The sequence below is a fragment of the Macaca mulatta genome, chromosome X, assembly GCF_049350105.2.
Source record: "Macaca mulatta isolate MMU2019108-1 chromosome X, T2T-MMU8v2.0, whole genome shotgun sequence".
NCBI classification, from domain to species: Eukaryota; Metazoa; Chordata; class Mammalia; order Primates; family Cercopithecidae; genus Macaca; species Macaca mulatta.
Window position 1 is genome coordinate 24372920 of NC_133426.1, and position 22560 is coordinate 24395479.

Consider the following 22560-nt stretch of genomic DNA (forward strand, 5'->3'; position numbering starts at 1 on the left):
GAAAATAGGGAAATGCTCCTGGGGTTATCTGGATAGGCCCAATGTGATGACAAGGGCTCTTATAAGTGGAGGAGGCAGAAGAAGAGTCAGTGTCAGAGTGATGTGACATGAGAAAGACTGGACTGGCTACTGCTGGCTTTGAAGATGTTAGGGGGCCATGAGCCAAGAAATGCAGGTAACCTCTAGAAGCTGGAAAGGGCAAGAAAATAGATTCTCCCCTAGAGCCTCCAGACAGGAACAGCTGCCACTTGCCAACACCTTAATTTTAGCCCAATAAGACTCATTTTGGACTTCTGACCTTCAGAACTGTAATTTAATAAATTTATGTTGTCTTAAGCTGCTGTGTTTGTTGTAATTTGTTACAGCAGTAGGAAACGAATACACACCTCTTCCACTTCTCTCATCTATCATTTAATCCCTGGGTACCAGATATAGGAACAAATAGAAAAAGAATGAGTGACTCAGGGGTATTAAGGTGGATCTGTGATCAGGCTGGTAAATGGCATTTTGTCAACATATTCCCAGTGGAACATGGCCACCAAACAGATTAAAAAGACTGGTTATCTTTTCAAACTATGTAATGGATCATGTCCTGCTATGCACAAGGCAGACGATGACAAGTTTTCTTTGGACTTGAACATTTTAGAGTGACAGGGTTATTTGCAAGTATAGTCCGTTGAAAAGGTCCTTGTGGAAAGGGTAAAGTACTGCAACTCTTTCAAGTAGAAAATCAATTCTTTTTAAATGGAAGGTTACAGATCAAATATTTTACTTGTATCTAATCCCTCCATCAGAACTCTTTATGAATAGAGTACAGGAACCTTGCAGCTTAATTATTTCTCCTCCACTCAAGAAAGATTATAAAGTTAAGGAGAATAGAAACTGTTTATAGGTGAAGCCAGGGGTGGTGACTCATGCCTGTAAATCCTAGCACTTTGGGAGGCCAAGACAGGCAGATCACTTGAGGTCAAAAGTTCGAGACCGGCTTGGCCAACGTGATAAAACCCCATCTCTACTAAAAATACAAATACAAATACAAATACAAATAATAATAATAATAATAATAATAATAATTAGCCAGGAGTGGTGGCGAGTGCTCGTAATCCTAGCTACTCGGGAGGCTGAGGCAGGAGAATCACTTGAACCTGGAAGGTGGAGGTTGCAGTGAGCTGAGATCCTGCCACTGCACTCCAGCCTGGGTGACAGAGCGAGACTCTGTGTCAAAAAATAAAAATAAAAATAAAAATTGTTTCTAGGAACAGTACATGTCATCCCTGCTCTGTACATTTCTCCAAGTTTCTCACATTTTGGTCAACTGCAGCTGAAATGTAGCCAATATGATGCCTTTTCTAGAATACACGTAATAGTAGTGTCGAAAACTAACATAAGGGTTCTATTAACTATAGATATTTGGGCTGTTAATGAAATCTTCAGATTTTACTGTTGATTGGTTTTTACTTGATGGTTTCTTAAAGAAGTTGACCACCAAGTATACTTTGATGCTTATGTACTGTCACACTCTGTCTCAAAAGCATCTCTGCGGGAGTCCTTTTAATCTAATTGTTCCTGCTGAATACCTGGAGAAGTCGTCATTCAACTCCAGTAACCAATGAAGACTCCAAGAGGACTGTGTGTGTGATGTGTGTGGGAACATTTTTGATAGTGTATCTTTTCCCCCAGAAATTATGTTCATTAACAAAGGCGAATTCTCTTGGGGGCAAATATCAAGGTTCTTAAATATGGGTTTTATTACACCTTGTAACTGATTGTTTTCCCCTTGAGAACACATCTGAGGCATCATGAAAGTCAAGAAGAAACTTGTAACTGTTGCTTGAAATACAACCTGTCAAGAATGCGTTTGATCTATGTGGTGAAACCAAATAATATGGTGTATGAATAATAGGTATTCCGTTTTTAAATTCATTCCCTTGCTAACCACCAGACTGGCTTTATTTATTCTGGACCCGAGGCTAATGTCAGAACTGTGGTCATCTCAAAAAGCTCAACCTCTCCAGATGGAGTTAATGGAATCTCCTTAATTTGGCAAGTGGAGGGCACCAGCACGGTTCTCAGAATATTGACATCTGCCTTCGCTGTTGACATTTGGGATCCAGATTTAGTGCTTCCACCCCCATCTATCTGCGTCTAGCTGATCAAAGAAGCTTTTTTTCCCCCAAAGATGGAAAAGTGGTTGAAATGGCCACTTCCCAAAGTTTAGGTACACTTGGGAAGCATTCTGTCAAGTTACAAGATAAGAAAAGCAGATGGAACTCAAGAGCCTTTTATCTTGATGCTAGAAGTGCGGAGGCTGAAGGCATGAAAGCAGCCACTAATGCCATCAGCTGTGGAGGCCCCAGGGGACTGGAAGACCACTTCTCCAGTGAGAGTTCAGTACTTTCTCATGGTCGTTCAGTGACAGCATCACAGCTGGGAGAAGCTTGGGGCGATGCAGGCTGCCTCATACATTCAGAGACCTTTACAGGCAAAGGAGACCTTAGAAATAATTTCCTTGAGGCCAAAGAAGTGAAAAGGTTAGGCCAAGGTCACAAAGTCAGTTGGTAGTGGAGCCTACAATTCAGGGTTCTGACTGGGTTCACCATGTGAGCTTCCCTCCACGTGGTGCTGTTCCTAACTAGCTTTCAAGTCAAACGTGGGGCCTTTGGCAACTCCAAGGCTTTGCCCTGCTCTGTACGGTACAGAGTCACATCCTTCTGAAGTGCTGGGGCCACAGCTGGGCAGAGCCAGCCAGTGGGCCAGGACAGTTGCTACGATGCCTGTATTTTTCCCCATTGAGCTAGAGTTCATAAATAGGAACACACAGCAGTACACTTTTAAGAAACATGACAGTGACACACCAAAGTGCAATTCTGCATCCCTTTATTTATAAACGAGTTGAGAATGGTGTGGTCCATTTGAGAGCCAGAATGGGATAGGAGCAGGGAGGGCAGGGGGCGCGCGGAGTTGGGGGAGGCTGATTCCAGTAGTTCGCGTTGTTCAGCACCAGAGCAAATGCTTGGGCATAAAGTCATGCTTTAACCCAGACGGGTCTTATCTTATATGTACAGCATAGTCTTAAGTATGTATGCTCTACTTATGGCTTTGTCCCTGGACTCATCGCAGTGACACAACAGAAGAAAACTAGAAAGAAGTCTAGAGAGGAGAAGTTGCAAATGCCTCATGAGCTATTTCTTTTTTAAAAATCTGATGGCCAAGACTAGTGCTGAATGGATGCCTAAGAAACAGGCACATCTCTGCTAGAGACGGGCTCATCTGCTTCAGCTGAGCCAGTGACACCGTCTCGCATCTCTCCCTGGGGTATGACTAGATGCTAAAATAAGTACTGAAGACGGAGAGAAAATAAATCCGTGCTCTTCCTGTCCTTCCCCCAGGGGGTGAAATCACAGTATCTAGTAGCCTAAGAGCAAAACTCAAATCCCTAAGCTGTGTCTCTTCCACTCAGACCAGGTTAGAAGCCAGGCCAATGTCTCGTGTCCTGCTCCTCTTGAGCCTGGCGTTCCTTTGCCTTGGTAAGGTCCCGATACACAGGAGCATGCTTGCCAGAAGCAAGTCATTCAGTGTGACTTACAGCACAGCAATTCCACCCTTGTTTCTTACCTGGTGGAGGGGTGACCAGTTCATTTTAGGGTCCCCATAAGCAGCTAATGTAGAAGTGCTGAAATGAAGCAACCAGAGAGGCAGGGACCCCACATCCTGCGTGGGCATTTGCTAACCTTGGTTGTGCGTAAAAGGAACCCTTCCCTCTTCACCTGTCAGGGGGTGAGTTAACACTTGAAAGGGAGTGGAAAATCGGCCGGACGCGGTGGCTCACGCCCATAATCCCAGCACTTTGGGAGGCCGAGGCGGGCGAATCACCTGAGGTCAGGAGTTTGAGACCAGCCTGGCCAACATGGTGAAAACCAGTCTCTACTAAACACACAAAATTAGCTGGGCGTCATGGCAGGCACCTGTAACATGGCAGGTGCCTGTAATTCCAGCTACTTGGGAGGCTGAGGCAGAACCCCTTGAACCTGGGAGGTGGAGGTTGTAGTGAGCCGAGATTGCGCCATTGCACTCCAGCCTGAGCAACAAGAGCAAAACTCTGTCTCAAAAAAAAAAAAAAAAGAAAGAAAAGAAAGAAGAAAGAAAGAAGAGAAAGAAAAAAAGAAAGAAAGAAAGAAAGAAAAAGAAAGAAAGAAAGAGAAGAAAGCCAGCAGAAAATCACTACCCTCCTGCTCCCCCACAGCTTCAGTCCCACTTTCTCCCCTCTTCATAAGCTGCCCTCTTCTGCAGTCCTAAGTTGCTATCCTCTAGCCCTCCTCAGTCTGAAGCTTCCTCACTAGGGTAAAAAGAATCTCTTTCCTTGCTTTGTGTCATTCCTGTTTACCCCTCCAAGCTTGGGGCATATTTCTCATTCCAGCCTTAACTCACTCTTGGCCCTTACAGTTGACCAGCTGGCCTTAACAAAGTGCAATCCGGTCTCCGCCTGGGAGCAGGGAGGTGGTGTGGGGGTAGGGGCTGGGAGAGACTGAGAGATGGCCAAAAAGTATCAAAAGTTGGGTTGCAGAATCCTCCCCATTCCTTCTCAGTAGATTTGCAGCCTCAAGAGGGTGGGGGGGGGGGCTCACCGCAGGTTAGGAGGGTGAGATTTAGAACCCATTTATGTGTGGTTTAGGCTCATCCCTGGAACGAGCAATGGTTGTTTCCCATAATTGGCAGCAATGGTGACATTATCTGATGAGTCACGTAAGTGGCACCTGTCAGTATGGCGTGTAAGGCCTGCAAATGTATAGTCAGCCTGATACACTATTTGCTCCAGAGTGTAGGATTCAGGTAAAAGTGGATCTATCTGCCCTGGGCCATGGAGTAGGGGCACAAAAGGCCTTCCCAAGAGAGGCTCACTTATAAAGTGAGGTCCTGAAATGGTTTTATGAGAGCAGATTTTCTTTATCCTCCTTTCCTCCCTCCAGGAACTTCTTTCCTCCTTTTCCCTTGTTCCCACCACCTTCCCTTGCCTGGTTGGCCTCATCCTTGACTGGTACAAGTGCCAACTAACTCAAATGGTAGTCAGACTTGCATGGTTTGACCTGAGTGCGTGATGGAAGATGGAGACCAAATGGACACAATGGAAGAACGGGGCCCTTGTCCCTCTCAGAAGAGCAATATTCTGGGTGGCCCTTGACTGCAAAAAGAAGTTTTCTTCTTCACATGCCGTGTTCCTGCCAGCTCTCTGTCTCACATGAGTGATTCCCAGGGTCCTGGAGAAGGAAAGTGCCAAGAACAAAGAGGTTCCAAGCCAGCTCAGCCTCATAGTTTTGCTTCCCAGTGGACAGCACTCATCTCCAGGTGAATAGAGAGGTAGTTCAACCCCAACACAAAGGGGAAACACATGCCGCCTTCCTTCATTGGTTGCCCCCTTGTCACCTAGAAGGCTGGTTCCCAAGGCCTCTGAAAAGGGGTATTTCTACCACAAGAGATTCCGGGCTCTGCCTACAAGTTGCTGGTTTGGGCCTCTATTCAGTCAGACCCCAGCTGTGTCTCTGACTTTACTGGCATACCCATACAACAACCCAAAGAGTTTGGTTCTAGACCTTAACTCTCCCTGCTCATTTCACACAGGTGACTAAGGAGCAGGAATTTCAGACAACTCAGCAGGAACACTTAGAGTCCTCATCCCACTTGGCAAACCTAGGGCCAGAGATAATGGTGATACTACCTAGACCACTCAGATGCTGAGATCATAACTGAGCCCACAGTTCTCTGTAAAAAGTCTTCCGAGTTCTTCTTCACCCAAAAATGTTATAGGAGGTCACAAGAACAACATACTAATTTCCTGGTTGGGATAAAACGTTTCCACAGGAATCTGGAATGAGCTTGACAAAGTGCCCAAGTCACAAGAGAACAGATGGTTCTTGAGACCAAGGATTTCAGAGGAGTATTACGGTGGAGCGCAGGAGTGGGGTCTATTATAAAATGCCACCACTATATACTCATATTGCACATGGGATACACCCGGGGATGGCATATTGGAGCATATATAGAACAGATACGTGCAGGTAGCACCCCCTATCGGTATACTATGTTTGATACCTCAAACTGTTACTTGAGGTCTATGAAACCGTTAACTGGTCAGAAATGGGAAAAGCCGTTCCATAATAGCATCCTTTAAGGAGAAGCTTCAGGAGACATTTCTTGTCTGCTAAACCTGGAGCCAAAGCAAAGCAGCTCCTCTTTTTTATATATTAGGAAGTTTTTCTTTGTTGCAGTTCCCACAGATTAAGGTAATTTCTGCAAAACAATGAAGTCAAACCAGTGATGAGAAAGTACAACCAGGAGCACATCAGGCCTTACGTGGAGTTCTTGACAAAACTGTCCTTTGAATAAAAAGTTAAGGTTCACACTAGATGACCTTTTATAACCGGCCTAAAGCAAGGCTTTGTCTATGAGCCACGTTCATGGAACTGGAAGGAGTTGATGCGTTCCAACATCAGGTCTCAGTGGCTGGACTGAGAAGGTTGGAATTTGTCTTTAACTCGACTATTTCAGAAGCACTTTGCCACCTCTATTGGAAACAATTTTATTCTGGCAGAGCTGGGGTGGTGGGAGGCAACGTGCAGGACCCTTATGGACGCAGAAGTAGCAGGTTGAGGGAACAGCCGCTTCCACAGGTGGTTTACTTGGTGGGGGTGGTGGAAGGACAAAAGCAGAAGTCACCCCATCAGTGCAAGTCTCTCTAGGGAACTCTGCATCCTTCCTTAGCAAGGTTAGAGTGATTCTAGATGACGCTAAGGTTTGTGTAGGTTGTCCGGCTGGAAATCTCTGCACCTCGCCCAACTCTTGAGCTGTATGGAGAGTGAGAGAGAACTGGTCCCAAGACCTTCCCTTAGCAGAGTTCAGGGTCTCTCTGCTGAGCTGCAGCTCCTGTGACTATTACCCTTCAGACATCACCCAGGCAACCCTGTGACCCTCGCCCTCCTCCCCATCCTGCGTGGTGCGGCTCTTGCCTGCCAGCAGCCTCTACTTCTCATCCTCATCCCCCTCACTCATGCTGCTGATGGAGGCCGAGGCTGCTTTGGGTGAGGAAGGGGGTGAGGTTTTGAGTGGAAGCCATGAGAAGGTGGGCGATGGGGAGCGGGAAGGGGACCGGCTCCGGGTTGGGCTGCTCACAGGGCTCTGCTTCGGGGACAAGGCCTGCAGCATCCGGCTGCTCCTCTCTTGGAACATCTGCTTCTAAAGAGAAATTGGAGAGAAGGCATCTGTTAACTTCGCCATCTGAGACAGCAGCAAAACAGAAAGGTAAGGCAGGCAGGAGAGCCACTACCCTAAAACTCCTGAGCCCACAAACCTACACTCGTACCACATCCCATGTTGTCCAAGACTATGTATAGTAAGGAACTGAGTGATATTCAGGGGCAGTGACAGAAGAGTACAGTGATCGCTGGTTCTTTTTTAATTGAGACAGAGTCTCGCTCTGTCACCCAGGCCGGAGTGCAGTGGCCTGATCTTGACTCACTGCAACCTCAGCCTTCCAGGTTCAAGCAATTCTCCTGCCTCAGCCTCCCAAGTAGCTGGGATTACAGGCGCTTGCCACCATACCCGGCTAATTTTGTATTTTTAGTAGAAATGGGGTTTCACCATGTTGGTCAGGCTGGTCTTGAACTCCTGACCTCAGGTAATCCACCCACCTCGGCCTCCTAAAGTGCTGGGATTACAGGCATGAGCCACCGTGCCCGGCTACTGCTGGTTCTTAACACTCTTTCCTTCTTCCCTTCTTTTCTTCCATCCACAAAATTTAACTGAGTGTCTCTGATTAGCCAGGCAAGCAGCCATGATCTGCGGACTGGAGGGTGACAGAAAACAAAACCCCTGACCTCATACCTTCACAGATATGAGGAGGAATCACACAATAAACAAAATACGGTATGTCAGACGGATCTGTGGTCTGTGAGAAAAAGAGGGTGAGAGGATAGCAAGTGGGGCTGGGGGCAGGGCGGCTGCGATTGCAAAAAGGGTGCTCAGGGAAGGCCCCACTGAGAAAACGCTTCTTGAGCGAAGAACCTGGAAGAGATGAGGGGAGGGACCAGGTGAATGGAAATCAGAGGGCAGCGCACTCCAGACAGAGCACCCCAAGAAAGGAGCATGGAACGCACACCCAGGAGCGCAGGCAGGGCACTGCAGTTGCCTCGAGGACTGATGGGTGGGGAGGAGCTGAGGGAGGGGAGGAGCTGAGGGAGGGGAGGAGCTGAGGGAGGGGAGGAGCTGAGGGAGGGGGTTAGGAAGAGGTTGCCAGAGAAGGCACAGAGGGCTATGCCACGGAGGGCCTTGGCAGCCATTGTGAGAACTCTGCCTTTCAGTCTGAAGGGACCCACGCAACAGGTCCCAGGAAAGGAGGAGGCCATCGTGGCAGTGTGGAGCCAGCTGGTGGGGAAGGGAGAGTGGGAGGCACTGCGGGAGATCAGGCCAGAGACATATCAGGCGGCAGTTTCACGTACAGTCTCTGAGAAGAGAAACCTCTGGAGAGTTCTGAGCAAAGGATTAACAATCTGCTGCTTGTTTTCAAAGGACCATTCCGACTGCTGTGTTAGGAACAGATGGCAATGAGGCGGGGGCAGGAGCAGGGAGCCCAGTTATGAGCCCATTGCAATAAGAATCCAAGGCTAGGCATGGTGGCTTATGCCTGTAATCCCAGCAGTTTTGAAGGTCAAGTCGGGCAGATGATTTGAGGTCAGGAGTTTGAGACTAGCCTGGCCAACATGGTGAAACTCTGTCTCTACTAGAAATACAAAAAAATTAGCTGGGTATGGTGGTGGGCACCTGTAATCTCAGCTACTCGGGAGGCTGAGGCAGGAGAATCACTTGAACACAGAAGGCGGAGGTTGCAGTGAGCCGAGATGGCAGCACTGCATTCCAGCCTGGGCAACAGAGTGAGACTCTGTCTCAAGAGGAAAAAAAAAAAAAAAATTCCAAGATGGTGATGGAGCCTGGCCTGGCCCAGGATGACGGCAGTGTGGTGAAAAATGGCAGGATTCCTAGCATATTTTCCCCCATATTTTTACTGGGGTATAATAAACTCACCCTTTTTAGTGTACAGTTCTGTGAGGTTTTGTTTGTTTGTTTGTTTTTTGAGACGGAGTCTCACTCACCAGTCGCCCAGGCTGGAGTGCAGTGATGCAATCTCGGCTCCCTGCAACCTCTGCCTCCCGGGTTCACGCCCTTCTCCTGCCTCAGCCTCCCGAGTAGCTGGGACTACAGGCGCCCGTCACCTCGCCCGGCTAATTTTTTGTATTTTTAGTAGAGACGGGGTTTCACCGTATTAGCCAGGATGGTCTCAATCTCCTGACCTCGTGATCCCCCCGCTTCAGCCTCCCAAAGTGCTGGGATTACAGGCATGAGCCACCGTGCCCGGCCAGTTCTGTGAGTTTTGACAAATGCATACAGTTGAGTGACCACCACTGCAATCAAGGCATAGGAGGGTCCCATCAGTTCCCAAATTCCCTTGTGACCCTTTGGAGTCTCCCCTCCCCCAGCCACTGGCAACAGATCTGTTTTTTGTCCCTACAGTTGTGCCTTTTCTAGAATGTCATCAAAATGGAATCCTACAGTATGTGGTCTGGCTATGTTTTCACGGTAGAGCCAACGGGACTCACTGACAGATGGGACATGGGGCGTGGGAGGAACGGGAATCAAGTGACTCCAGTCTCGGGCCCGAGAAATTGGAAAGCAGTGATGCCATTTCCCAGTTTGGGGAAGACTGTGGGGTGGGAGTAGATTTTGGTGGTTAAGATCAGTTTACCAGTTTGGGACCTCATGTAATGGTTGCTGGGTGCTTTCAGAATTGAGCCCTTCCCTGATGCTCCCACCGGGCCCCCAGTGCTGCCAGCCTACCGTGCCTGCTGCCTGCTGCTCAGCCCCCCAGACGCTGCATCCCACCAACTCCTGAGCATCCTGCCTGTGCTGCCTGGGGTCTTTCAATTGCTCACATTTGAGCCTTAGCCCCCAGCCACTCAGTTCAATCTTTTGATACGAAACTGGCCCTGAAAGCCAATTCTCCTATTTACCATCTTAGACTTGTCCCTTGGATTATTCATTTTACATACCATTACAGAGATCTTCTGGGGACCAGGTGCTACACAGGAGGAAGGGGAGGAAGAAGAGGGTAGAAGAGGTAGTCATGTCTCAGCTGGGTCTTTGATAATGACCAGGAAGAGGTAGGTGGAGATGGAGAGTGGGTCCATGGGAGCTGGTAGAGGATGGCCTTTCCAAGCAGAGCACACTAACTAAGGAGTACTAAGTCTAAGTTGCTTGGTGTGGTCAGAATCCCAAATGCCCATGTGGTGGTAATGGTCTGGACCTAGAGCACCACAAGGAGACTGGATTTCCTACTCAAGAACCCCCAGAAAGATTTTAATCAAGGGCGGAGTCTGATTAGATCTGTGTTTTGGAAATACCTTTAGGTGTCAGCATAAAAGCAAAGAAGGAAACCATAAAGGAAAAACATTGACATTTAACTACACAAAAATTTTTAATTTCTGTACCCTCCCAAAAAAAAAAAACCCCACCATGAAATAAGATAAAAGGCAAATGAAAAAATCGTGGAATTTTTTGCAACGTTTACCTACAAATGATAGATCTCGGTATATAAACAGAGCTTATAAATCAAAAAGAAGGTGAAAAGCTTAGTAGAAAAATGAGCATATGGCCTGTATAGGCAAGTCACAAGAGAAATTTGTAAATGAGCTAGAAAAACTGTTCATCATCACTAGTAGTCGAACAAATGCAAATGGCTGAAATGAGATACATTTTATATATCAGATTGCTAAAGTTTTAAAAATTTGTTACAGCTAGTGAGGGCTCAGGAAAAGGGCTACCCTCATGTTACTGCTGGTAAGAGGATAAAATAGCAATGCCTTTCTGAGGGGTAATTTGGCAATAGATGCAAAAATTTCTATTTTCTGAGGAGATAATCAGAGATGTAAGTAAATCTTTATTGTATATAATGGATATTCAATGCAACGTATAACACACAGCACTGCAAATTCTCTAACTAGGTTAGAGAAACCTGTACAACTCCAAGATGATATAATAAGCAGATGAGGAGAATCAGATTCTTAAATAATATTTCATCATGTGAGAAAATGCTCATGAGCAACTGCAAAGCCAAAATGATTTTAGAACACTATGTTCTGCATGATCTCAAGTTTGTAGAAGGAATGTACGTATATGGAGATGGGAAACAGATGGGAGTGATAACCCGAAATGTTAACAGAGACTGCTCTGGATGATGAGACTGCGAGTGATTTTCAGCCCCTTCTTTACTTTCTAATAGTTATATAATGAATATATATTACTTTTATCATCATAAAAAAGCATCACAGTAGGAAGAAAGAACTCAGGTAACCCAAGCAAGGAGATTAGGCAGAAGGGCAGGTGTTACACTAATGACATTGGTAAGGAACTATTAACGCCACAGGCACATCACCAATAGCACTGCCTGCCCCCAACACTCATTTTTCCTTTCTAAACACTAGCCCCTTACTTTTTAGAGTCCCAAGTTTCCTCTAGCAGATATAATAACATATGACGGCTGATTGCTCAGGTCTTTTCCAGATTTAAAATTCCACACGTCTGCTAATATACCAATTATTTACCTTCCATTAAGGCATTGATAATTCTGCCAAAAGACATCAAACCCCCCTCAAAGTCAAACAGAAAAAAAAGGTGCAGTACAACAGCACTCCCTTAGATTAAACCCATTTATGAGACAAAATCAAATGCCATAAGGATTGGGTGGACTATTATTAACAGCAACATTTAAAAACATTTTTGAACTTGTAGCAGGCACTTTAAAATATGTGTTTTTATTACTGTAATCTTTAAGTATATTTTCTGTGGCAGCCATTAGGCCTCCTGCTGTTAATGGATTGTCAGCATTTCCATTAGAAGTTCACTTTCTAAGAAATCTACGACTTGTCTACTGTAGTTTGAATCAAGCTCATAGCTGAGAATATTCTGCCTGAGGGGATGAAAGAACTTGAATCTTCAATGATAAACAACGGTGGCGCACTTCATAAAATGCAATATCCATGCAAAATAACTCCCAGCCTCAATTTGCCAGCTCTCTGATCTGTTTCTGGTGCATTTTGAAGGGTGGTTCCCCTGCAAAGGAGCTGAATTCAATACAGTCAGGAGACAGTTTGTAATGAGCTTCCTGGGAAGAAAAGCACTTTACAAATATAACAAATAAGGAAGAGCATGCGTGACATTTTCCAAGAGTAAAGGTATTTAAATTCAGTCTCTCGCTGTATTAAGAGGTTTCCATTTATAAAGTTTTCCCCCAAGAAAATAATCCCATTTATAGTCCTGTCCATATGAAAGTAATTTGCTATTTCTCTCCTACAAAGTTTTCCCTTTTAAGAAGTACTTAACATCAGTCAGGTGTGGTGCCTCATGCCTGTAATCCCAGCACTTTAGGAGGCCGAGGCGGGCGGATCATGAGTTCAAGAGTTCGAGAGCAACCTGGCCAACATGGTGAAACCCCGTCTCTACTAAAAATACAAAAATTACCTGGGTGTGGTGGCGGGTGTCTGTAATCCTAGCTACTTGGGAGGCTGAGGCAGGAGGATCGCTTAAACCCAGGAGATGGAGGTTTCAGTGAGGCGAGATCATGCCATTGCACTCCAGCCTGGGCGACAGAGCGAGACTCCGTCTCAAAAAACAAAAACAAACAAACAAAAAACCAGAAGTACTTAACATCTAGTGGGGCAATAAATGTCTTGACAAATGCCTTTAAAGGTTTCAGTATTTCAGATATATTCTGGTATATCTGCCATAAAGAAATGAAAAAGTTCCTAGTACGATCTGGTTTGGTTTGGGCCTTGGGTAAGCAAGATGAAACTCAAGGAGAGAAAAGGGTCCATGCTTCAGTTCTGGCCAAATCAATAACAACAACTAACCCTTACACGGTGCCCGACATGGGTGCCAGGCACTGCTCTAAGGGCGTTGAAGTGTGAGCCAGGCTGGCTGTGGTGGCTCATGCCTATAATCCCAACACTTTGGGAGGCTGAGGTGGGAGGACCACTTGAGTCCAGAAGTTTGAGATCAGCCTGGGCAACATAGTGAGACCCCCATCTCTACAAACAATTTTGAAAAACTTAGCTGGGCATGGTGGTATGCACCTGTAGTCCCAGGTACTCAGGTTGAGCGGGGAGAGGGTTTAGGTGGGAAGATCGCTTGAGCCTGGGAGTTCAAGGTTGCAGTGACCCATGATTGTACCACTACACTCTAGCCTGGGCAACAAAGCAAGACCCTGTCTCAAAAAATAACATTTTTAAAAATGAAGTATGAACCTATGTAATCCTCGCAACAGCCCTATGTGGCAGCTGTGTTTACTTTCCCCATTCAATGATGCTATGATTAAGTCCCAGAGAGGCAAATGAACTTGCCTTAAGCCACCTACTCAGAAAGTGACCCCTTGCTCATGACCACCTCTCTTGTAATTAGCCAGTTGCGTAGTAAGAAACTTTTCATGTTTATTCAAATTTTACTTGTACCTTTGTTTAAGGATAAAAATTTTAGGCCGGGCTCAGTGGCTCATGCCTGTAATCCCAGCCCTTCGGGAGGCCGAGGTGGGTGGATCACTTGAGGTCAGGTCAGGAGTTTGAGACCAGCCTGGCCAACATGGTGAAACCCTATCTCTACTAAAAATACAAAAATTAATCAGGCATGTGGCGTATGCCTGTAGTCCCAGCTACTCGGGAGGCTGAGGCAGAAGAATCACTTGAACCCAGGAGGCGAAAGTTGCAGTGAGCCAAGATTGCACCATTGCAGTCCAGCCTGGGCGACAGAGCAAGACTCTGTCTTAAAAACAACAACAATAATCTTTAAAAAAAAAAAAAAAAAAAAAAAAAGACACAAATTTTAAAACTGTCAAAGTCTCAGGTGGGAAATCTAATTCAGATCCACAAACTGTATTTTGTAGCTCTTTTCTCAAAATCAAACATCTTAAAAATTAGCAATGCCTAAAATTAGGATGATTATTTAAAAAAACAAACAAACAGAAAATAACAAGTGTTGGTGAGGATGTGGAGAAATTAGAACCCTGTGCGTTGCTAGTGGAAATGTAAAACTGTGCGGCCACTATGGAAAACAGTAAGGCGGCTCCTCAAAAAAATTAAACATAGAATTACCATGCGGTCCAGCAATTCTATTTCTCAGTATATACCCAAAAGAATTGAAAGCAGAACTTGAACACCAGTGTTCACAACAACCCAAACGTCCATCAATGGAATAATGGATAACAAAGATGTGATGTACACATAAAATGGAATATCATTCAGCCTTCAAAAGAAAGAAAATTCTGATACATGCTACAACATGGATGAACCCTGAAGACATCATGTTAAGTGAATTACGCCAGCCACAGAAGGACAAATACTGTATGATTCCACTCATATGAGGTACATAGAGTGGTCAAATTTATAGAGGCAGAAAGTAGAAGGCTGGCTGCCAGGGGCTGGGGGCAGAAGGGGATAGGGAGTTCTTGTTTAATGGTTACAATTTTTGTTTGGGATGATGAAGAAGTTCTGGAGATGGATGGTGGTGATGGTTGCAGGACAATGTGAACGCAACCATTTAATCCCACTAAACTGTGCACTTAAAATGGTTAAAATGGGCCAGGCACAGTGGCTCACGCTTGTAATCCCAGCTCTTTGGGAGGTTGAGGCAGGCGGATCACCTAAGGTCAGGAGTTCAAAACTAGCCTGACCAACATGGCAAAACCCCGTCTCTACTAAAAATAAAAATAGTAGCCAGGCATGGTGGTGGCACATGCCTGTAATTCCAGCTACTTGGGAGGCTGAGACAGGAGAATCAGTTGAACCTAGGAGGTAGACATTGCAGTGAGCTGAGATCACGCCATTGCGCTCCAGCCTGGTAGACAAGAGCGAGGCTCAGTCTCAGAAAAAAAAAAAAAAAAAAAGAAAAAGGAAAAAAAAAAGGTTAAAATGGTACATTTTATGTTTATGAATATATTTGTCACAAATTTGTTCTTTGAGACAGAGTTTCACTCTTGTCCCCTAGGCTGGAGTGCAATGGTGCAATCTCGACTCATTGCAACCTCCGCCTCCCGGGTTCAAGCGATTCTCCTGCCTCAGCCTCCCAAGTAGCTGGGACTACAACCGTGTAGCACAATGCCTGGCTAATTTTTGTATTTTTAGTAAAGATGGGGTTTCACCATGTTGGCCAGACTGGTCTTGAACTCCTGACCTCAGGTGATCCACCTGCTTCAGCCTCCCAAAGTACTGGGATTACAGGCGTGAACTACTGTGCCCGGCCGCCAGCTGACATCTTGACTGAAACTTCATGAAAGACTGAGTCAGAACCATCCATCTGGGCTGCTTCCTGATTCCTGACCCTCAGAGACTGTGAGATAATAAATGTTTGTCGTTTTAAGCCACCAAGTTTTGAGGTAATTTGTTGCCACCAAAAGGGAACTAATGTAGCCATAGACAGCACACTTTCTGCTTGCTGAGAAAGCCTAGAGGTAGCAGCAGAGGGCTGAGAGTGCCTATCATAAATCTATATGGCCTGGTCTCAAGTACAATTCTGGCACCCGGCATTGTCACGGGCCTTAGGGGGATGTTGGTAGACCTCAGTTTCTCTACAGTTTCTCTACAGGAAAGTGAAGCAAAAGGACTGCATCATGTGGACATTCCTGTGGTGAAGGATACAGACATGACCAGGAGAAAGAGGCTAGCCCCAGGCTCCACCCTAGTGCCCTCCAACTCCTGTGAGACCATGGGAATGTTTCATAGTATAATTTTTCAGGCCTTTGTCTATATCTATATATTTATCTATAAAATGGCTATAATACTACCTTCTTGTGTGGTTAAAATGGGTGAGGGGAGGCCAAGGTGGGTGAATCACTTGAGGTCAGGAGTTTGAGACCAGCCTGGCCAACATGGTGAAACCCCGTTTCTACTAAAAATACAAAAATTAGCCGGGCATGGTAGCACATGCCTGTAGTCCCAGCTACTTGGGAGGCTGAGGCAGGAGAATCGCTTGAGCCTAGGAGACAGAGGTTGCAGTGAACCGAGATCACGCCATTGCACTCCACCTGGGGTGACAGAATGAGTGAGACTCCATCCCAAAAATAAATAAATAAAAACAAATGAATAAATAAAATGGGTAGAATAAATGTGCAAGGACATTGAAAAAAGAATTCAACCTGCTATACAACTTTCAGACAATAGCATCATCATCATCTTCTTCTTGTTTACTATGATCATCATCATCATCACCACTTCCTACTCAGAGATAGCATGTAAGGGTTTCAGTTTTAGATTGCCATCCTTAATGTCAAATATGAGGTCACTCGGGGAGACTTAAAGACTATGGCCAGGCATGGTGGCTCATGCCTGTAACCCCAGCGCCTTGGTAGGCCAAGGCAAGAGGGTCTCTTGAGCCCAGGAGTTCGAGGTTACAGTGAGTCATGATCACACCACTGCACTCCAGTCTGGGCAACAGAGTAAGACTGCATCTCTACAAAAAATTTAAAAATTAGCTGGGCATGGTGGCACACACCTATAGTCCCAGCTATCTGGGAGGCTAAGGTGGGAGGATTGCTTGAGCCCAGGAGTTTGAGGTTACAGTGAGCCATGATCATGCCACTGCACTCCAGCCTGGGCAACAGAGTGAGACCCAGCTTAAAAAAAGACTATACCACAAGGAGCAAATTAAAATATTCCCTGGGGCCAGATGGGCTGCATAAATGTGTGAGTCAGGTTAGGGAAGGGGGAAGGAGCAGCGGTGCAAGGTGTGACTATGGCAAACAAGAGCTCATGCCTTCCCTAAAATAAATTTTAAAACATTGTTAAGGGCAAAGCACACTACGTCTGCGTACTGAATTTGATCCACCAAACACCAAGTTGTAATAAAGTCCTGTACCTAGCACCATGAGCAAGAAAAGGCTAAGGCTATCTATCTATTTATCATCTATCTATCTGTCTACACACACACACACACACGCACACACACACACACACACGTATATGGGGTTGGGGATTTAGGTCTTACCATACAAATCCTTTGCAGATGCTGGAAGGTTCCGTGAATAGGTCTTCCTCATACATCCATTCATTCATACATTCATTTAACCCAGAAACATTTATGGAATATCCACTATAAGTTACATACTATGCTGCATACCAGTCTCATTGCACCAGAATTTGTATCTTAAATCCTTCTATTTTGTGCCTTTCCAAGTTTGGGTTGTTTGTAACAGTACTGTATTTGCCGGTAATACAGATCCTCTATTTTAAGAAATGAGTTCCAGTCCCAAATTCACAAATAAAGAATTATAATAATAGCATATTCATGAAAAGCAAATTACTTATCTTGGCGTTTAACATCCTTGTAACTATTCCTGTATTTTTAATGTCAACAGAAAAAAAGCAATGTCTTAGTCTGGCTGATATGGTAAATTAATGGTAATAACAGTTTTGACACTAATAGCAAGTTTTAAAAAGAAAAACCTCCAGTCTCTAAACTGGGTTTCATTTCTTAAAAATCACCTTGGCTTGCTGTCATCAGACTCCCAAGAACAATTCCAGCTACTATTTCACCTTCACTGGGAGCCTGAAATGACTAAGGTCTATAGTTATTATGAAATTTTATATATATATACACACACACACACACATATATATACACACACATACACACACATATACACACATATACACATATATACAAAAACACACATATATACACACATATACACATATATACACATATATACAAACACATATATACACACATACATGTACACATATATTCACACACAGATATACACACACATAGATATACACACACAGATATACACACAGATATACACACATATATACATACATATACACATATATACACATATATACAAACACATATATACACACATACATGTACACATATATTCACACACAGATATGCACACATAGATATACACACACAGATATACACACATATACACACATATATACACACATACACATATACATACACACACATACATATATACACATACATTTACATACATGTACCACACATATATACACACACATACACACACACACACATATATATATTTTTTGAGACAGAGTCTCGCTCTGTCACCCAGGCTGGAGTGCAGTGGCATGATCTGGGCTCACTGCAACCTCTGCCTCCTGGGCTCAAGCAACTCTCCTGCCTCAGCCTCCTGAGTAGCTGGGACTACAAGTATGCGCCACCACACCTGGCTAATTTTTTGGTATTTTTAGTAGAGACCAGGTTTCACCATGTTGGCCAGGCTGGCCTCAAACTCCTGGCCTCAGGTGATCCGTCCGCCTCGGCCTCCCAAAGTGGGAAATTATATTTTTTCCTTGACTTTACTCACTCTAAGTGGAGAAAACATCCACCCCCTTGAGTTATTATACCAGCTCTTATCAGCAGAGACAGGTTTCTGAATCCCTGTAGACGAATGAACACCTACATGGTTTCATTAAAAACTTCTAGCTGCTGCTTCAGAGCCTGGAAATTAGTTGTGAAAATGTGAACTATTAAAATACGCACTAGATTAAATAGGAAATTTCAGACCATATGTCATAGACACCAGAGAACAGGGTCTGTACTTTGTCTGTTTTTATGTTCTTCTTTATGCATAGTGCCGTGCACAGACAAGAACATTAAGAAATGTACCAGGAATTAAATTATCTGAGCTGAAATTTTTAACAGGCCTCCGGAAAATGAAAAGGAGCCCAGCCCTTGGCTCTTCCACCTTTGCCAGCTCTTTCTAGGAGTCTTCGAAGGCTCATGCAATCCTTGTAAACCTTTCACCCCTCTCAGACTCAGCCGATAGGACACGGTTGGCCTATAACACCCACCTCTATAATCACTTAGAGGCCGCCAGGTATTAAGCAAAGCATCTCTCCCAACTTCCCAAACATTGTTCTTTTTCTATTACTAATTGAGTGTTTTACTTTTAGATAATCCTATAATGAATGAGCTCAAACAAGCAGAAGTAGCACTGACAACCTGCCAATAAAATAATTAAGTCAAAGTGGATTTTGGTAGAGACTTCTCATGTTATAATAGGAAACCCAGGCTACTTAAAATCAGAGAAATCAAATGGAATTATGTCTTTTTGTTGTAGGAGGAAATTTCATTTTTAGTATCTCTTTCATACAACCCTCATCAACCCTTTAGTGTCTCTAAGGTAAACTTTTGGTATCTCTTTTACAGACCCCTCATCAACCCTCCTGACGATACTGGTATTTACTTGGGAAGGGCATGCACAATAGAAATACCAATAAAGTACCAGTGGAGGTTTCCAGAATTTTCTTTTCCCTTTCCATAGTTGTCATTCAGAGTCGTTCAGATTTTAGGCAAGGAGACCCTCTACATTTCCTCTCAGTTTTAAGATTCAGATCATGGCCCCAGTCACGAAAGACTGCTGTGCCTTATCCCAACACTTGCATGTCATGAAAAACCAGGGGAAAATCAGGGCACGATGGACACAGATGCAGGGCTAACTCCTACTTCTTCTCTCTCTCTCTTCCGACCAGTAAAAGAGGAGGGCTCCTGACAACAAAAACTGACTGACATAGTACATTTCTTTGGATTCTCCTCCCCAAAATATAATTGCCAGTAGTTGATCCAAGAGCCCATCATTCATGTCTTGTAACACAAGCTCCATGCTGCCACTAGCCCACTTCATCTGTACTCCCAAACTTTCATCATCTCCAATGGGGAGACTGAGATGAGTGACAGCATCAACCCCTGAAGTAATAGACACTCAAAGATCACCAAATGGCTTCCAAGCTCTGGATAAGAACTAGAAACTGAGACCAGACCTGGCTTTGTGTGCTACTGGGTGCCATATTGACGAGTAAAGCAGAAACTCAGGAAGGAAGTGACATGGACTTGAAGTCGTTCAGGCTGATGCCTAAAGTAGAGGGCACGCAGTGGATCTGAGATAAGGGGCACCCTTGAGTGGCTCCATAAAAAGGAGGATAAACTCAAAACACTCATCATTGTGGGGTAAAGTGAAATAATTACATACCCATGCTCCATCAGGTCCAAACAGTTCTAGGAAGTTGCCAATGAATTCTCTTGACTTCTCTTCCCACTTTTGAATTAGATCATGGCTCTTTTCTTCCACTCTGTTCACAAATTCCTTTGATCTTTCCTCCACATTCTTGACTTTTTCCTTCATTTTGTCCACCTGGTTCTGGAAACGGTACCTCTTCTCCTGGTGAAAGTTTACAGGAAAAAAAAAAAAAACAGATTTATCCAAGAGGACATGAGAGAGATCAATCATTCACATTAAAGGTCACATTTTATTTCAATTTGTATTTGTTCCTAACCTGAAGAGTCACGATGTTGCCATTTCCCAAGGGCTATGTTGATGGAAAGGCACATCTCTTGTAAGAAAAGTCATCTGCCATTAATCCATTTGGATATGTAAAGGGAAGTACAACTGGTTTTAATATCGTCTTTCTTTTAAACGTCTCTGAGTTGGATTCACTTATATAAGAGAATAAAAAACACACAGCTGTCTTTTGTTGTGGGTAGATATTGGGCAAATAACCCCATTCAATTTGCTGGGACTTAGACAGAAGTATGAATTGTGTACACAATGACTATTCAGAAGCTGCCTGAGTTCTCTGTTTTACTGGGATATGGTTAAAACAATATTGCTTGAAATAAGTGGGCCATTGACTGGGCCTTAGAACCTATGTGTTATACTAAAATTTCCACTGTAATGATATTTTCCACTACGCTAATTTAACTGTATTGATTTCCTTGGTGGTGATGAAAGCTTTTGTACTGATAGTTTCTCTAGACTCAGATTTTGTTCTTCTTATAGTCTTTCTGCAGCAGTGTCTACTTATGTGCTTGGAAACCATCGTATGCTGGGCAAGTCACATGTCACCTCTAAACCTCAGTTTCCTCATCTGTAAATTGGGGATAATAATCATCCCTACCTTAGGGTTGCTGTGACAATGCATGCAAAGTACTTGGTACAAAGGCCAGCATTTAGTAAATGCTCAGTGTGTGTTGGCTGTTTCATTAGTACTAAGTGGCAGAGGCATTTGTCTGTGTCACCTGATGAGAGCAGTATTAAAACCATGAAAATAACATGAGGCTCTTCCCCCATGAAATCATGATGTTTCTCCTAAAGGGGTAAGGCTTATCGTTTTTCTTTACTTTGTGGGACTGAAGTTCATTTTGTGTTTCAGAATTTTTTATTTATTTATTTATTTTTTTGAGATGGAGTCTCACTCTGTTGCCCAGGCTGGAGTGCAATGTCACAATCTCAGCTCACTGCAACCACTGCCTCCTGGGTTCAAGCAATTCTCATGCCTCAGCCTCCTGAGTAGCTGGAATAACAGGTACGCACCACCACACCCGGCTAATTTTTTGTATTTTTAGTAGGGACGGGGTTTCACCATGTTGGCCAGGTTGGTCTTGAACTCCTGACCTGAAGTGATCCACTCGCCTCAGCCTCCCAAAGTGCTGGGATTACAGGCATGAGCCACCGTGCCTGGCCTGTGTTTCAGAATTTTTTGAAACACCTGGAATATTGCAAAACTGGATCAAGAGTCCTTGATTTCGACCTTCCAAACCTTCCTGCAGCCTCAGGGTAGGATGTGAGCTATGTGTGTTGCCACTGAGAGATATATGTACACATATACATGCTATGGGAGGTGACTCTGTCTTCCATTACTTACCATGTGACCTTAGGTGAGTTATTCGATCTCTCTGAGCCTCTGTTTCCTCATCTCTGCATTGGGCATAGTCATCCTACCCACCCTTGTAGTCTCATCATGAGGATTAAATGATATAACCCAAGTAAAACACTTAGATGAGCATATGATGAGCTCTTGGCAAGTGTTAGCTGTTGGCTTTATATCACTCTTCTCCACAGTTCATTCTGCACTGGAAATAGTTACTATATATGGCTCTCAGGGCAGCACAGAATAGCTGAATGAGCACTGGGCTGGGAGTCATGAGACTGGGAAGTTGCTGCTGCCTCTACCTCTCCCTGACCTGAAGGACCTTGGACAGGCTCCCTTTTTGGGCTCAGCATTCCTCATCTCTAAATTGAGGGACTTGGACTGGGTGACTGACTGGCATCAGGTCCCTGTCACCTCTGAGGTTCCGTGATTTGTCTACACGCCCATGCAACACATTAGATTTCATCTCTGAACTGCAGCCAGGTTTGTCGTCACAGGAAGACAGCGAGTGCATCCGAACTGCCTGCACGGTTCCTTGAGCTAAGTGGCTTATCTAAACGCCGTTTAAAGAGAGTGAGCAATAACTTTTGGAAACGGCTTGACATGCTTGGATGGTTGACTGAATTCAATTTGAAAGAACAGACAGTTTAATTTATTGAAATAACCAGGGCTTTATTCTCTATCAGATACTAAATAATCACTTTGACTGAATTATGTTCAGCCACTTGTTCTGGTGCCACTCAAACCCGACATTTTCCAACATTTCCTGACGTTTTGTTGCCCAGCTTATATG

General features: G+C 44.4%; 1 protein-coding gene across 2 annotated transcripts in view; it reads right to left on the reverse strand.

Annotated features, from left to right (window-relative positions):
- Nucleotides 1–2860: 2860 nt before the first annotated feature.
- PCYT1B (phosphate cytidylyltransferase 1B, choline) overlaps nt 2861–22560 on the reverse strand; it is a 113028-nt gene continuing 93328 nt past the window's right edge. Inside the window, exons 7-8 of one of the 2 annotated variants that reach the window (XM_015127093.3) lie at nt 20090–20278; nt 2861–7227 (exon numbers count right to left, since the gene is read on the reverse strand). In XM_015127093.3, the coding sequence (XP_014982579.1) occupies nt 7015–7227; nt 20090–20278 (402 nt within the window). In that variant the 3' untranslated portion in view covers nt 2861–7014. 2 annotated transcript variants of the gene reach the window in all.